The sequence below is a fragment of the Pristiophorus japonicus genome, chromosome 1, assembly GCF_044704955.1.
Source record: "Pristiophorus japonicus isolate sPriJap1 chromosome 1, sPriJap1.hap1, whole genome shotgun sequence".
NCBI classification, from domain to species: Eukaryota; Metazoa; Chordata; class Chondrichthyes; family Pristiophoridae; genus Pristiophorus; species Pristiophorus japonicus.
Window position 1 is genome coordinate 533,391,921 of NC_091977.1, and position 18,484 is coordinate 533,410,404.

Below are 18,484 nucleotides of genomic sequence, written 5' to 3' on the forward strand. Positions count from 1 at the left end.
ACAAGATTTCAAACTCCACCCCTTGCGGTTACATTTCCCATCTCAACCCATGCACTGGCTGCCAATCCCTCCGGCTCCCCCTCCCACCTCGTTCAGTTGTCTCTCCAGATTACTCCTACCCCACTTCAATTCCTTTTTTTTTTATAAACAGTAGCCCCTCCCCACATTTCCCCCTCCACAGTATTCCCACGACTGACTGTATTCCTCATCCCCCTCAATGGCCGGCTGTTCTATGCCACCAAGCCCCCCCCCCCCAAATGCACTGAATTCCATTTCCTCAGTTCGCTCTCCCTCCCCACTTCCACTTTTCCTTCCCCCTCTCCCACTTTTTCTTCCCTCTTCCACTTTTTACATAAGAACATAAGAAATAGGAGCAAGAGTAGGCCATACGGCCCCTCGAGCCTGCTCCGCCATTTAATACAATCATGACTGATCTGATCATGGACTCAGCTCCACTTCCCTGCCCGCTCCCCATAGCCCCTTATCATTTAAGAAACTGTCTATTTCTGTCTTAAATTTATTCAATGTCCCAGCTTCCACAGCTCTCTGAGGCAGCGAATTCCACAAATTTACAACCCTCAGAAGAAATTTCTCGTCTCAGTTTTAAATGGGCGGCCCCTTATTCTAAGATCGTGCCCTCTAGTTCTAGTCTCCCCTATCAGTGGAAACATCCTCTCTGCATCTAATATGTCAAGCCCCCTCATAATCTTATACGTTTTGATATCACCTCATTCTTCTGAATTCCAATGAGTAGAGGCCCAACCTACTCAACCTTTCCTCATAAGTCAACCCCCTCATCCCCGGAATCAACCGAGTGAACCTTCTGTGAACTGCCTCCAAAGCAAGTATATCCTTTCATAAATATGGAAACCAAAACTGCACACAGTATTCCAGGTGTGGCCTCATCAATACCTTATATAGCTGTCGTAAGATTTCCCTGCATTTATACTCCATCCTCTGCAATAAAGGCCAAGATACCATTGGCCTTCCTGATCACTTGCTGTACTTGCATACTAACCTTTCGTGTTTCACGCAGAACACAAAAGGATAGTATGTAGTCCCGCTGCACTTCGCAATCTTTCTCCATTTAAATTATAACTTGCTCTTTGCTTTTTCCTGCCAAAGTGCATGACCTCACACTTTCCAACATTATACTCCATCTGCCAAATGTTTGCCCACTCACTTAGCCTGTCTATGTCCTTTTGCAGATTTTTTGTGTCCTCCTCACTCATTGCTTTTCCTCCCATCTTTGTATCGTCAGCAAACTTGGCCAAGTTACACTCAGTCCCTTCTTCCAAGTCGTTAATATAGATTGTAAATAGTTGGGGTCCCAGCACTGATCCTGCGGCACCCCAACCAGAGAATGAACCATTTATCCTGACTCTCTGCTTTCTGTTAGTTAGCCAATCCTCTATCCATGCTAATATACCCCCAACCCCGTGAACTTTTATCTTGTGCAATAACCTTTTATGTGGCATCTTGTCAAATGCTTTCTGGAAATTCAAATACACCACATCCACTGGTTCCCCTTTATCCACCCTGTTTGTTGCATTCTCAAAGAACTCCAGCAAATTTGTCAAACATGACTTCCCCTTCATAAATCTATGCTGACTCTGCCTGACCGAATTTTGCTTTTCCAAATGTCCTGCTACTACTTCTTGATTAATGGACTCCAACATTTTCCCAACCACAGATGTTAGGCTAACTGGTCTATAGTTTCCTGCTTTTTGTCTGCCTCCTTTTTTTAAATAGGGGTGTTATATTTGCAGTTTTCCCAATTTGCTGGGAACTCACCAGGATCCATGGAATTTTAGTAAATTACAACCAACCAATGCATCCACTATCCCTGCCACTACTTCTCTTAAGACCCTCCTCTCCCCTTCCACTTTTTCTTCCTTCCCCCTCTCCCTCCCCCTAATTTTAACACCTCTCCTCCTCCCTCACAGCCAAGTTGCCTCCAACCTCATTTCCTTCCTTCCTCCCCACCCTCTGAACCCTGCGTGACCTGAAAAATCCAAATGGGCCTCTACTACCTGTACGCGACGCCGCAGAAATTTTTGGATAAAAAAAATATACAATGCATACATATTAATTTGCTAAATTTATTTGAACAAATCAACTTAGAAATTCATTGCATTTTAACAAACTTTAGAACATGTAAACATACTTGCTATGTTTCTGGAACAGGTATAAATACATTTGTTTAACTTTAGTAATCAAGGTAATTACGAAAGCACAACAAATACCACGTCATAACCAATTAAGGCAGGTTACTGGGAACATAATGACACTCATTATTTAAACTTTGCAAAACCGTAGGAATCTGGTTGCCACAAACTAAGTAACAGTCAATGGACAGTAGATTAGAGGACAAGGACCTTCAGTCTCAGCTTGTTTTAAACTTGTGCTCCATTTTCTTTCACTTGCAGCACGAACATCTTACACCGATTCAAAAAAAACAATAATCATGGCTTACGATGATTAGGTTAACTCAAGTAGGTGGTGTAAAATACCATGGTCCTCAGAGAGAATGTACATTTGGTGAAGTTATTAAACAATGCACATGGCAATGCATGCACAAGTGATCTCCATAACAATACTCAGATGCCAACACTGCAAAGTCAAAACTGGAATTTTACCTGCAGGGTTCGAACCAGACTATTTAACTTTTAATATTTGGGATTTTTCTCTAATATCTGTGCTTTAAACTCAGACCACTTTTTTCCCCCCCCTCTCTTTAAAAAAAACTTTTATTTCAAGTATTTCTATTTGTTCTAAGCCAATTTAATTTCCACTCCCCCTCTCGCGCTGGCTTTCCCAACTGTTTGCAAGCACTAGTAACGGGGGCCCTCTAACCAACCGTCCAGTCTGCTGCTAACGATCGTTTGATTTATGCTGTTTACCGAAGTCGAGTGACTGACTATTGAACGATTAAACAGTGTCGACACCCACGTGGGTGCCCTTTGGGGGCAGGGCTGGGGGGGGGGGGGGGGGGGAAACTTTTGACAGAACCAAATTGCAGGTTAGACTATCCCACATTAATCTTTAGCAGGATGACATCTTGATATTGCGGTTGTTTTTTTTTTAAAGAAAATATCTGTCTAAACAGCTGGATATCTTGCAGTGCCTGTCCAATGTTAATTGACGCTAAACACCATCCCACCATTTGCAACTGGTAACTTCTCCCTCACCCTCCCTCCCACTGTTATGAATCAGCATTTAATGATTCTTAGAAAACTGTAATTTCCCTTTATGTTATCTAAACACATTTCTCTCTACACACTACAGGTTAAGGCAGTAAAATGTCATTCCTGATATAAATTGAAATTCTGTCCACAAATATTAAAGCTATCTAAGTGTCTTCTTCCCTTTATCCTTCTGCTTTGTGCTCCACCCTATACCATTTCAACAGCGGGTGATCTACATTTAACTGTGGTTTCCCAAAGCAATGCAGTCTCTCCCGCCCCTCCCAGAAACAACTGCAGCCTTAATGCCGTTGAAATTAAACCCAAGTTTTGGGGAAGGGCGGAGGGCAGAAATCGAAAAGAAAAATCTCGCTGCAAATTAATCTTCCTGTGGCCCAGTTTCTGAATTTAAAAATCGACTTTTAGTTGTAAGTTTCTAGTGTGGAGCTAATGGTCATAATATATGATTTGGTTCTGCACAGATCTTTTTCCTAAACCCTTAAAAAAAATTAAAGAAAAGATGAAAAAAAAATCACACGTTTCCTAGTGTCAACAAACTTAGACCCAGCATTAAAGTGGCTGTAGACAGCATCAGTGTGTTTAACTTGAAGTTTGTTACATTGTACCAAATCAAGTTGCTCATGCGCATCGCAATAGGTTTTAATAAAAATTACAGTCAAATTTTCTTCTATAAAATTCTGTACATTTTCACAAATTATTGCATAAACAGATTTTTTTTCTTCAAGATCATTTTGCATAACAACTGACCACTGAATACAAAAAAACTCATGTTTCCCTTCTTGCTCGCTTCTTCTTCTTGATCTGTTTCGGTGACTCCCAGCTCTCTTCACCTTTCGCTGAAACAAAGAAAATACAGTATTACACAAGAAATAGGAGCAGGAGTCGGCCATTTGGCCCCTCGAGCCTGCTCCACCATTCAATGAGATCATGGCTGATCTGATCATGGACTCAGCTCCACTTCCCTGCCCGTTCCACATAACCCTTTACTCCCTTATCGCTCAAAAATCTGTCTATCGCCGCCTGAAATATATTCAATGACCCAGCCTCCACAGCTCTCTGGAGCAGAGAATTCCAAAGATGCACAAGCCTCAGAAAAAATTCCTCATGTGTGTTTTAAATGGCCGACCCCTTATTCTGAAACTATGCCCCCGAGATCTAGCTTGCCCCACAAGGAGAAACATCCTCTCAGCATCTACCCCTGTCAAGCCCCCGCAGAATCTTACATGTTTCAATAAGAACATAAGAAATAAGAGTAGGCGGCCATACAGCCCCTCGAGCCTGCTCCGCCATTTAATAGGATCATGGCTGATCCGATCATGGACTCAGGTCCACTTCCCTGCCTGCTCTCCATAATTCCTTAATCTCTTATCGTTTAAGAAACTGTCTATCTCTGTCTTAAACTTATTCAATGTCCCGGCTGCCACAGCTCTCTGAGGAAGCGAATTCCACAGATTTACGACCCTCAGAGAAAAAATTTCTCCTCACCTCAGTTTTAAATGGGCAGCTCCTTATTCCAAGATCATGCCCCCTAGTTCTAGTCTCCACTATCAGTGGAAACATCCTCTCTGCATCCACCTTGTCAAGCCCCCTCAATCTTAAACGTTTCGATAAGATTACCTCTTAGAGAATTCCAAAGATTCATGACCCTAAGAAATTCCTCCACACTTCTGTTTTAAACGGGCAACCCCTTATTCTGAAACTATGCCCTCTAGATTCCCCCATGAGGGAAACATCCTCTCAGCATCTACCCGTGACAAGCCCCCCTCAGAATCTTACATGTTTCAATAAGATCATCTCTCTCTTCTAAATGCCAATGAGTATAGGCCCAACCTGCTCAACCTTTCTTAAGATATTGGGACAGCGGACTGTATTGGTCACCATACTGTGAGAAATGTATTCGTTCGTGGGAGGCGGGCCTTGCTGGCAAGGCCGTCTTTTATTGCCCATCCTTAATTGCCCTAGAGAAGGTGGTGGTGAGCCGTCTTCTTGAACCGCTGCAGTCCGTGCGGTGTTTCAACTCAGTGACTTTGTCGTAGCGGGTTTTGGTACAACTGAGTGGCTCGCTGGGCCATTTCAGAGGGCAGTTAAGAGTCAACCACACTGCTGTGAGTCTGGAGTCACGTTCAGGCCAGACCGGGTAAGGACGGCAGATTTCCTTCTCTAAAAAGGACATTAGTGGGGTTTTTACGACAATCCGGTAATTTCATGGTCACCATTACTGATACTAGCTTTTTTTTTTGATGTACATCATTGAGTAAAAGTATGATCTCCATAAATAGAAAGCACTGCAGTAGGAAAAGCAGCAACTCCACATTAATCATCTTTTGAATATTTAACCAGAAGCCATGTTAACAGAGCAGCAATGTTCCCTTTTACGACCACTTCTCCCGACCCCGCCAGTCTCTAAATTGTCAGACTGCTTGTCTGACATGCAGTTCTGGATGAGCAGAAATTTTCTCCAATTGAATATTGGGAAGAATTAAGCCACTGTCTTTGGTCCCCACCACAAACTCTGTTCCCTAGCCACTGACTACATCCCTCCCTAGTACCTGTCTGAGGCTGAACCAGACTGTTGGCAATGTTGGTGTCATATTTGACCCTGAAATGAGCTTTCAACCAACATATCCACAGAACAGACTGCCCATTTCCACCTTCGTAACATCGCCCGTCTCTGCCCTTGCTTCAGCTCATCTGCTGTTGAAACCCTCACCCATGCCTTTGTTACCTCTAGACTTGACTATTACAACGCACTCCTGACCGGTCTCCCACATTCGACCCAATGTAAACTAGAGATGATCCAAAACTTGGCTGCCCATGTCCTAACTCGCACCAAGTCCTGGTCACCCATCACCCTGTGCTCGCTGACCTACACTGGCTCCTGGTTAAGCAACACCTCGATTTCAAAATTCTCAAATTCCTCCATGGCCTCGCTTCTCCCTATCTCTAATCTCCAACCCCAGATGTCTGCACTCCTCTAATTCTGCCCTCTTGAGTATCCCCGATAATCACTCAATCATTGGTGGCCGTGCCTCCTGTTGCCTGGGCCCCAAGCTCGAACTCTCTGCCGAAACTTCTCCACAAACTTCTCCACACCTCTTTCCTCCTTCAAGACGCTGCTTAAAACATACCTCGTCACCTGCGCTACTTATGCGGCTCGGTGTCAAATCGCTATCTCGTAATATTCATGTGAAGCGCCTTGGGACATATCACTACTACATCAAAGAGCAAGTTATTGCTTAAATGGAGAAAGATTGCAAAGTGCTGCAGTACAGCGAGACCTGGGGGGTGTACTTGTGCATGAAACACAAAAGGATAGTATGCAGGTACAGCAAGTCATCGGGACGGTCAATGGTAGGCCTTTATTGCAAGGGGGATGGAATATAAAAGCAGGGAAGTCTTGCTACAGCTGTATAAGATATTGGTGAGGTTACACCTGGAATACTGCGTGCAGTTTTGGTTCCCATATTTATTGAAGATATACTTGCTTTGGAGGCAGTTCAGAGAAGGTTCACGAGGTTGATTCCAGGCATGAGGGGGTTGACTTATGAGGAAAGGTCGAGTAAGTTGGGCCTCTACTCATTTGAGTTTAGAAGAATGAGAGGTGATCTCATAGAAACATATATAAGATTATGAGGGGGCTTGACAAGGTGGATGCAGAGAGGATGTTTCCACTGATGGAGGAGACTAGAACTAGGGGGCATGACCTCAGAATAAGGGGCTGCCCATTTAAAACAGATGGAGAAATTTCTTCTGAGGGTTGTGAATCTGTGGAATTCACTGCCTCAGAGAGCTGTGGAAGCTGGGTCATTGAATAAATTGAAGACAGAAATAGACAGTTTCTTAAACGATGGAGGTAAGGGATTATGGGGAGCGGGTAGGGAAGTGGACCCGAGTCCATGATCAGATCAGCCATGAGAAATAGGAGCAGGAGTAGGCCACACAAGGGGCCGTATGGCCTACTCCTGCTCCTATTTCTTATGTCAAAGGCACTATATAAATACACGTATTTTTGGTGCACAAACCTTCCATTCAAATATCTGCGCATGCGCAGTTATTTCTATTGAAAAGCCGGACTGTGTGGGACCTGCACAGCTCTACGTGGCTCAACAGGAACCTTGCAGAGCACTACTGCTTCATTCTGCATTGACTGATGAAACAAACATGAAAGATATTTACAGAATCAAATGATTTTTAAAGCTATATGAACATACAAGCAATCATGATTTTAAAGTTATTGCACTGAGCTTTTTATTCATTGAAGTGTTGTTCTTTACATGACGCACTGCTTCTGCCGCTAACAGGAATTGTCCCTTTTGTAATCCGCTTCAAAATTATTTTCTTCTTGTTTACATAGGTGGTCACATTATAGACACGTGACCGGGCCCACATGTTTACAAGTACATAAGAAATAGGAGCAGAAGGCCATTCGGCCCCTCGAACCTGCTCCGCCATTCAATGAGATCATGGCTGATCTTCAACCTCAACTCCACTTTCCCGCCCGATCCCTCGATTCCCTTCATTCCCCCAAATCTTTGAATATACTCAACGGCTGGGCATCCGCAGCTCTCTGGGGTAGAGAGTTCCAAAGATTCACAACCCAATGAGTGAAGAAATTTCTCCTCACCTCAGTTCTAAATGGCCGATTCCTTATCCTGAGACTGTGTCCCCTGGAGCAGAGTAGCACTGGGGTAAGTGTAAACCACAAGGTGATAGGAAGGGACAATATGTATGAATATAAAGGGCGGCAGGAGGGGTCAAAACTAAAAATCATAGTTTAAAAACTAGTATTAAAATACTCTACCTAAACGCAAGCAGCATTCGAAATAAAGTAAATGAGTTGACGGCACAAATCATTACAAATGGGTATGATTTGGTGGCCATTACAGAAACGTGGTTGCAGGGTGGCCAAGACTGGGAAGTAAACATACAGGGGTATCTGACAATTCGGAAAGACAGACAAGAAGGGAAAGGAGGTGAGGTAGCTCTGTTAACAAAAGAAGATATCAGGGCAGTTGTGAGAGACGATATTGGCTCCAATGAACAAAATGTTGAATCATTGTGGGTGGAGATTAGAGATAGTAAGGGGAAAAAGTCACTGGTGGGCATAGTTTATAGGCCCCCAAATAATAACTTCACGGTGGGGCGGGCAATAATCAAGGGAATAATGGAGGCATGTGAAAAAGGAACGGCAGTAATCATGGGGGATTTTAACCTACATATTGATTGGTCAAATCAAATCGCACGGGGTAGCCTTGAGGAGGAATTCATAGAATGCATACGGGATTGTTTCTTAGAACAGTATGTTACAGAACCTACAAGGGAGCAAGCGATCTTAGATCTGGTCCTGTGTAATGAGACAGGAATAATAAACGATCTCCCAGTAAAAGATCCTCTCGGAATGAGTGATCACAGTATGGTTGAATTTGTAATACAGATTGAGGATGAGGAAGTAGTGTCTCAAACGAGCGTACTATGCTTAAACAAAGGGGACTACAGTGGGATGAGGGCAGAGTTGGCTAAAGTAGACTGGAAACACAGACTAAATGGTGGCACAATTGAGGAAGAGTGGAGGACTTTTAAGGAGCTCTTTCATTGTGCTCAAAAAAAATATATTCCAGTGAAAAAGAAGGGTGGTAAGAAGGGATAACCAGCCATGGATAACCAAGGAAATAAAGGAGAGTATCAAATTAAAAACCAATGCGTATAAGGTGGCCAAGGTTAGTGGGAAACTAGAAGATTGGGAAAATTTTAAACGACAGCAAAGAATGACTAAGAAAGCAATAAAGAAAGGAAAGATAGATTACGAAGGTAAACTTTCGCAAAACATAAAAATGGATAGTAAAAGCTTTTACAGATATATAAAACGGAAAAGAGTGACTAAAGTAAATGTTGGTCCCTTAGAAGATGAGAAGGGGGATTTAATAATGGGAAATGTGGAAATGGCTCACACCTTAAACAATTATTTTTGCTTCGGTCTTCACAATGGAAGACACAGAAACCATGCCAGAAATTGCTGGTCACAGGAATGTGGGAAGGGAGGACCTTGAGATAATCACTATCACTAGGGGGGTAGTGCTGGACAGGCTAATGGGACTCAAGGTAGACAAGTCCCCTGGTCCTGATGAAATACATCCCAGGGTATTAAAAGAGATGGCGGAAGTTATAGCAGATGCATTCGTTAGAATCTACCAAAATTCTCTGGACTCTGGGGAGGTACCAGCGGATTGGAAAGCAGCTAATGTAACGCCTCTGTTTAAAAAAGGGGGCAGACAAAAGGCAGGTAACTATAGGCCGGTTAGTTTAACATCTGTAGTGGGGAAAATGCTTGAAACTATTAAGGAAGAAATAGCGGGACATCTAGATAGGAATAGTGCAATCAAGGAGACGCAGCATGGATTCATGAAGGGGAAATCATGTTTAACTAATTTACTGGAATTCTTTGAGGATATAACGAGCATGGTGGATAGAGGTGCACTGATGGATGTGGTGTATTTAGATTTTCAAAAGGCATTCGATAAGGTGCCACACAAAAGGTTACTGCAGAAGATAAAGGTACGCGGAGTCAGAGGAAATGTATTAGCATGGATAGAGAATTGGCTGGCTAACAGAAAGGAGAGAGTCAGGATAAATGGGTAATTTTCAGATTGGAAATCGGTGGTTAGTGGTGTGCCACAGGGATTGGTGCTGGGACCACAACTGTTTACAATATACATAGATGACCTGGAAGAGGGGACAGAGTGTAGTGTAACAAAATTTGCAGATGACACAAAGATTAGTGGGAAAGCAGGTTGTGTAGAGGACACAGAGAGGCTGCAAAGAGATTTAGATAGGTTAAGCGAATGGGCTAAGGATTGGCAGATGGAATACAATGTCGGAAAGTGTGAGGTCACCCACCTTGGGAAAAAAAAAAAAACAGTAAAAGGGAATATTATTTAAATGGGGAGAAATTACAACATTAGGCGGTGTAGAGACCTGGGGGTCCTTATGCATGAATCCCAAAAAGTTAGTTTGCAGATGCAACAGGTAATCAGGAAGACGAATGGAATGTTGGCCTTCATTGCGAGAGGGATGGAGTACAAAAGCAGGGATGTCCTTCTGCAACTGTATAGGGTATTGGTGAGGCCGCACCTGGAGTACTGCGTGCAGTTTTGGTCACCTTACTTAAGGAAGGATATACTAGCTTTGGAGGGGGTACAGAGACGATTCACTAGGCTGATTCCGGAGATGAGGGGGTTACCTTATGATGATAGACTGGGTCTTTACTCGTTGGGAGTTCAGAAGGATGAGGGGTGATCTTATAGAAACATTTAAAATAATGAAAGGGATAGACAAGATCGAGGCAGAGAGGTTGTTTCCACTGGTCGGGGAGACTAGAACTAGGGGGCACAGCCTCAAAATACGGGGGAGCCAATTTAAAACCGAGTTGAGAAGGAATTTCTTCTCCCAGAGGGTTGTGAATCTGTGGAATTCTCTGCCCAAGGAAGCAATTGAGGCTAGCTCATTGAATGTATTCAAATCACAGATAGATAGATTTTTAATCAATAAGGGAATTAAGGGTTACGGGGAGCGGGCGGGTAAGTGGAGCTGAGTCCACGGCCAGATCAGCCATGATCTTATTGAATGGCGGAGCAGGCTCGAGGGGCTAGATGGCCTACTCCTGTTCCTAATTCTTATGTTCTATGTTCTTGACTCTCCAGCCCGGGGGAAACCGCCACTCAGCATCTACCCTGTCAAGCCCTCCAAGAACTTTACACATTTCAACGCGATCACCTCGCATTCTTTTAAACTCCAGCGTTTTGTGTTCAATGAACCTCCCCGAGCCCTTTCAGGGTGCATCTGGCATGGTCATGAATGGGGGCTTAGAACTATTGTTATACACGTCCGAAATATGATTCTGCCATGCCCGTGCCTGGCAAACGTCGACTGTCTGCTTGATAATTCTCTGCTCTGTCCTTCCCCTCCCTCAAGCCGATTCCAGCCCGGCTGTGCAGAGTGAGCGTGTTTCATGATTTCTTGGCACGGCACTTGAAGCCACTTAAATTCTCTCTGGCTACAATAGCATTTTAATAGATTGTGTTGTACGAGGAGTGATCTTTGGAAGGTTAGAATCAGCCTCGGGACTGTTAAAGACATTCTAGCTCAATTAAAAGATATTACTGAAGCATCTCAAACTGCTTTTCCGAAATTCCGAAATGTGCTGCTCATAAAACTGCACAATCTGTGCCTTTAAAGTTAAACTAGTTTCTTTCCATTTATATAGCGCCTTTCACGACCCCACGTCGTCCCAAAGTGCTTTACAGCCAATGAATGCCACGCCAGACACGAGATTCCCAAAGCAAGCGCTCTACTCGGAACTCCTTCACGGCAAGCGAGCCAAAGGTGGACAGAGGAAACGTTACAAGGACACCCTCAAAGCCTCCCTGATAAAATGCAACATCCCCACCGACACCTGGGAGTCCCTGGTCAAAGACCGCCCTAAGTGGAGGAAGTGCATCCAGGAGGGCGCTGAGTACCTAGAGTTTGCATCGCCGAGAGCATGCAAAAATCAAGCTCAGGCAGCGGAAAGAAAGTGCGGCAAACCTGTCCCACCCTCCCTTTCCCTCAACGACTATCTGTCCCACCTGTGACAGGGACTGTGGTTCTCGTATTGGACTGTTCAGCCACCTAAGGACTCATGTTAAGAGTGGAAGCAAGTCTTCCTCAATTCCGAGGGACTGCCTATAATGATGATGATGATGACGACAGCCAATGAAGTAATTTTAGAAGTGCAGTCACTGTTGTAATGTGGGAAACGCGGCAGCCAATTTGTGCACAGCAAGCTCCCACAACCAGCAAAGTGATGACGACCAGATAATCTGTTTGCGATGTTGATTGAGGGATAAATATTGGCCAGGACACCAGAGAACACTCCCCTGTTCCTAGGACTCTACGGACTTCATCTTTAGCTATTTCAATACTATTCATGGAGTACATGTTCACTTATTTTTAATCTTTCTTGGTAAAGTATTTTGACTTGTCTGAATTAAGCTTCATCTGTCATCATCCTGCTCACTTGCACGTTTTATCCAGATTATTCTGCAATTTCTAAGCTACCTCTATTCCACAGGCATCCTAGTCTAGAATCAGCTGCAAATTTGATCACTTCATAGAATCATAGAATGGTTACAGCACGGAAGGCGGCCATTCGGCCCATTGAGCTACTGGGATCAAGTTTCTGAATTAGGACATTTAGATAAACCAGAAACAGCAGTAGTCTCAACACTGAGTACTAGGCACCTGATGACTCAGTATTTCCTTTCCGCCTCGATTTAAAAAAAAAGAAAAATTTGTTCCTGGGATGTGGGCGTCGCTGGCAAGAATGGCATTTATTGCCTATCCCTAATCGCCCCTCGAGAAGGTGGTGGTGAGCCGCCGCCTTGAACTGCTGCAGGCCGTGTGGTGAAGGTGCTCCCAGAGTGCTGTTAGGAAGGGAGTTCCAGGATTGTGACCCAGCGACGATGAAGGAAAGGCCGATATATTCACAAGTCAGGATGGCATGCGACTTGGGAGGGGAACTTGCAGGTGATGGTGTTTCCATGCCCTACTGCCCTTGTCCTTTTATGAGGTAGAGGTCACAGGTTTGGGAGATCAAATGTGGAGTCTCATCACATTTATGAAGCATTCATAAGAAATAGGAACCGTAGGCCATACGGCCCCTCGAGCCTGCTCTGCCATTTATACGATCATGGCTGATCCGATCATGGACTTGGGTTCACTTCCCTGCCCACTCCCCAAAACCCCTTATCGGTTAAGAAACTGTCTATTTCTGTCTTAAATTTATTCAATGTCCCAGCTTCCACAGCTCTGAGGCAGCGAATTCCACAGATTTACAACCTTAAGAAATTTCTCCTCAACTCTTGTATTCTCAGATCATGCCCCCTAGTTCTAGTCTCCCCGATTAATCCTCTCTGCATCCACCTTGTCAAGGCCTCTCATAATCTTATACATTTCAATAAGATCACCTCTCACTCTTCTGAATTCCAATGAGTAGAGGCCCAACCCATCTTCATGTTGTCAACCCCCTCATCTCTGGAATCAACCTTCTCTGAACTGCCTCCAGAGCAAGTATATCCTTTCGTAAATATGGAAACCAAAACTGCACGCAGTATTCCAGGTGTGACCTCACCAATACCTTGTATAACTGTAGCAAGACCTCCCTGCTTTATACTCCATTCCCTTCGCAATAAAGGCCAAGAGATTCCATTAGCCTTCCTGATCACTTGCTGTACCTGCATACTAACCTTTTGTGTTTCATGCACCAGGACCCCCAGGTCCTGCTGTACTGCAGCACTTTGCAATTTTTCTCCATTTAAATTCTAACATTCACAGGAGATGGTGTTCTGGGCTTATTCTGTTGTTACATGGGAAATAGGAGAAGTAGGCCACTCGAGACTGTTCCACCATTCAGTATCATGGCTGATCTGCCTCAACTCCACCTTCCCGCACTATGGTCTGCTGGTGTATCAGGTGGGCGATTAGAATTCCTCGGTGGGTACAAACTAGACTTTGCCAGTACATTTCGCCCTAATTTCTCCATGCTAAAGAGAGACTTTGTAAGTTGTAGCTTAATGTACCTTAAAACTTGTCAGATCTTCATTACATCACACATACACACATTTACGGTAACATACATGACTGGACTTGTAATAGAAACATAGAAAATAGGTGCAGGAGTAGGCCATTCGGCCCTTCGAGCCTGCACCGCCATTCAAAGAGTTCATGGCTGATCCAGAAGCCTGGAGTAAAGATCCAGACACGTGGTCAAATCACCATGGCAGCTGGGAATTTAAATTCAGTTAATTAAATAAATCTGGAATAAAGCGCCAGTATCACTAACAGCGACCATAAAACTACTGGATTGTTGTAAAAACCCATCTGGTTCACTAATGTCCTTGGCGAAGGAAATCTACCACCCTTACCCGGTCTGGCCCATCATCATCATAGGCAGTCCCTCGAATCGAGGATGACGTGCTTTCATGTCAAAAAGTTCACAGGTGTTTCAATGAAGGACCTAAAATTCCAGATCCCGAACTAAATCTTGAAGGGTGGAAGATGCCGGTGTGTGAATTTAAAAAAAAAATGTGTGGTGGCCATTGCACACCAGCCACCACACGGGCTTGACAGAGCGAGGTCTTGGGCCAGTGGCAAGGGTTAACCAGGACCAGGATGACTGGAGACCTGCTCTGCTGCACGGACCTAGTGCGCACACATATCGCAGTGTGGGCTGGCCCGTGTGGGCCCTCGGCTCTTCTGGGCCCCGAACTCTCGACTCTCCTGGGCCCCGATCACGTCCCTCTACAATCTCGCGCCGCTCCTGCTGTACCTGCCCACGCTCCAATCACCGACCTGGATCTTGGTAACATCCCTCTTGGCTGCCGTTGCTCTCCTGCTCCAGCACGTGCTGCTCCCTGGAGTAGTAACGCCGCCACGCTGCTCATTCCAATCCCCGGCCTGCTCCGATGGTTCTCGCAGGCTGGGGGCCGCTCAGCCTGCTGGAAAGAGGCAATCACCAGTTCCCCGGCTGTCTGCTGAGGTTGTCTGGACTGTGTGATTCTAGACACACAGTAATGTTGCTGGCTCTTAACTGCCCTCTGAAATGGCCCAGCAAGTCGCTCAGTTGTACAAGACGGCTCACCAGCACCTTCTCGAGGGCAGTTAGGGATGGGCAAGAAATGGCTGGCCTTGCCGGCGACGCCTCATCACATGAATTATTATTTTTTTATTGTCTGATCTGCGTCACATATATACATAGAACCCTGGCCACACTTAGAGAGATTTCGAACACTGACCTTGTGAAGGAGGCAGACTGTTCTGTTTAGTGGCAGAGGTGGATGGTTCCGACTCCGATAGTGTGTCTGGCACTTGGGAAGGGATATCCTGGGAAGAGCTTTCCACAATTACAGCTGGTTCTTCGGCGACAACTACTGTCTGTTCCTCTTCAATCTGCAAGGAAGTGACAAATTAAAAAAGGTTTCATAAGAAATAAGAACTAGGAGCAGGAGTAGGCCATTTGGCACCTTGTGCCTGCTCCGCCATTCAGTAAGATCACGGACTCAGCTCCACTTCCCTGTCCGCTCTCTATAACCCTTTATTCCCATATCGCTCAAAAATCTGTCTATCTCTACCTTAAATATGAAGGCAATTTTAAAAAAGCACACACAATTCTGGAAACAAAAAGCAGGAAATGCTCGACATACATGGACGGATGAAGGATCCCACCTGAAACATTAACACATCTTTCTCTTTTAACAACTTCCATTGCTCATCAAATTTAACGTCAAAAAACATCCCATGGCGCGTCACAGAGGCTTAAAGATGTGGAGTCCCAGAAAAGATGGGGGGGGGGGGGGAAGAAAGCTTAGTCAAAAAGATAGGTTTTAAGGAGGAGGAGAGGTTTAGGGAGAGAATTACAGAGCCTAGACAGCTGAAGGCATTGCTACCAACGACGGATGAATAGAGTGGAGGATGTACAGGAGGCCAACGTTGGAGGAACGCAGAGTTCTCGACGAAATTTCTCCTCATCTCAAATGGCTGACCCCCTTATGCTGAGACTATATGGGGCCCCAGGTTTCCCAAATAAAAAATAATGGCGCTCACTTACCTGGACGCCCATTTTTATTTGGCCCCCTCAGCGCTGAAAATAAAAACCGGAAGTTTTCTTCCACCATGTGAACCTTCTGGCGCCAGCTCTACCCGAGCTGGTCTCGCTGGGCGGTACCACACAGCGCACGCGCTCCAACAACAAACGGGCAACTAAATGCGCATGTGCAAAATTTTTTTTTATTTTTATAAACAGAACTACGCATGAGCGTGGGTGCAGGACCTTTGGCCCTGGGCTAGCAGTGGCTGCAGTCGACGCCCTGGAGAATCGGGTGAAGGCTGCATTGGCTGGTTAAAGACGACTTAGATTTGTCTGCTACTTTTTCTAATCCTGGTAATTGTAAAAGGTTTCCCTGCACTTTGTGGAAGATTTTTTTTGGGGGGAGTGAGAAGTTCGCAGGAAAAAGGTAAAGATCGTTTCTTTCACTGCAAGATGACATTTATCATCGCAGGAGCAGCATTAATGGTAAGTTTACATTTATTTTTTTTTATACTTGCCTAGTTATTGTTTGCCTTTTAAATTCCCTAAATGGTTATTTAGAAGAGATTGGGAGTCCTTTTGGCCGGGGATTTCTCGAACTGCAGGTAAGGGTTTTTCCGAGGGTCGGTTTTAAAAATTTCGTTGGGTGGGGAAAGTTTGCCTTACGTACAGAAATGGCGCGCAACTTTCTTTTACAGGTACACCAGCGGCAGAAATTCCGCCGTTGGTAGTAGACGCCGGCGCCCCGACATTGGGGGAATCTTTCAACTGGGCTTCAGCGCCAAAAAATTCACTGGGCGCCGAAAAAAACAGTACCCAGTCAAACTCAGCTCTCTCTCTCTATATCCCCTAGTTGTAGCCAGGGGAAACAGCCTCTCAATCTTGTGTTTCAATGAGATCACCACTTACTCTTCTAAACTCCGGATATAGGTCCATTCTACTCGATCGCTCTTCATCGGTCATCCCCCTCATCCCAGGAATCAATCTAGTGAACCTTTGCTGCACCCCCTCTAAAGGCAAGTATATCCTTCCTTGGGTACGGAAACCATAACTGTGCACACCACTCCAGGAGTGGTCTCACCAAATCCCAGAACAAATGCAGCAAGATTTCCTTACTCTTGTACTCCAACCCCCTTGCAACAAAGGCCAACATACCATTCGCTTTCCTAATTGCTTACTGTACCTGCATATTACCGTTCTGTGATTCGTGCACAAGGACACCATAAATCTTTCCGAACACCAACTGCTAATAGTTTCTCACCATTTAAAAAAATATTCGGTTTTTCTATTCTTTCTACCAAAGTAAATAACCTCACATTTCCCCACATTAAACTCCATATGCCACCTTATTGCCCATTCAAGTAACCCGGTCTATATCTCTTTGCAGTCTGTGTCTTCCTCACATCGTACTTTCCCACCTAGCTTTGTAACAAAAATCTAACAATCCCAGACTGATCCAGCATCAACTGTCATTTGCGGAGAGGAGTGCCAAACGTCAATCACCCTTTGCGTGTAGAAGTCTTTCCTAACTTCACTGCTGAAAGTTCTGGCTGGACTTTTCATGCTATGTACCCCAAGACCGAGGCTCCCTTCCCAACCAGCGGAAAGAGTTAATCTCTGCAGTAACGAGCGGCACACAGCAAGAAGGAACACGCACATTCCGTGATTGTTGTTGAAACAGCCGAGAATGAAACAGAAACAGAGCTGTGCGCGTCTTTGTAAACTCAGTGCTCCATGTATCCAACCAATGCAAGGCAGTCAACAATGGCACATTGATGTTGAACTGTCTAGTCAAGAAGAACCTGGGACCAAATTGTATCGTGCTGTGGTCACACTGCATACATATCTCGCCAAGATGAAAGGGAGAAATTCAAGTGCTGGAGACAATGTGAAGAGGAGGGAGAGGTGAGAATGCACTAAAGGCCAGAGAAAGAAAAGAAAGACCTGCATTTATATAGCGCCTTTCACGGCCAACGGATGTCTCAAAGCGCTTTACTGCCAATGAAGTACTTTTTGAAGTGTAGTCACTGTTGTAATGTGGGAATCGCGGGAGTCAATTTGCACGCAGTAAGCTCCCACAAACAACAATGTGATAATGACCCAGATAATCAGTTTTTTTGTTATGCTGATTGAGGGATAAATATTGGCTAGGACACCAGGGATAACTCCCCTCATCTTCAAAATGGGATCTTTTACATCCACCCGAGAGAGCAGACAGGGTCTCGGTTCAACGTCTCATCCGAAAGACGGCACCTCCGACATTGCAGCACTCCCTCAGCACTGCACTGGGAGTGTCAGCCTAGGTTTTTGTGCTGAAGTCCCTGGAGTGGGACTTGAACCCACAATCTTCTGACTCAGTGGTGAGAGTGCTACCCACTGAGCCACAACTGACACCTTGTCAGAGTCAGAGAAATGGAGTGGGAGTGGGTGGTAGATTACATCATTGCAGTTGGTTACAGAGATTAAAAGGCACAAAGCCATGGAGGGACTTGCACATGAATTTTAAATGAGGCATTGATGGACCGGGACTAAAACAGATGTAGTTCAGCAAGGGCAGGGGTGATACGCAAGATACAAGAATAGAAGAAATAGGAGTAGGAGGCTATATGGCCCCGCACGCCTGTTCCGCCATTTAATACGATCATGGCTGATCCGATCA

General features: G+C 44.9%; 1 protein-coding gene across 2 annotated transcripts in view; it reads right to left on the bottom strand.

The window, feature by feature from the left end:
- Window positions 1-2,088: 2,088 nt before the first annotated feature.
- The window catches only part of mtdha (metadherin a), a 120,077-nt gene continuing 103,681 nt past the window's right edge, over window positions 2,089-18,484 (bottom strand). For both annotated transcript variants that reach the window (XM_070896686.1, XM_070896679.1), the window contains 2 exons: window positions 15,035-15,188; window positions 2,089-4,042 (listed from right to left, as the gene is read on the bottom strand). In XM_070896686.1, the coding sequence (XP_070752787.1) occupies window positions 3,972-4,042; window positions 15,035-15,188 (225 nt within the window). In that variant the 3' untranslated portion in view covers window positions 2,089-3,971. The remainder of the gene's footprint in view (window positions 4,043-15,034; window positions 15,189-18,484) is intronic.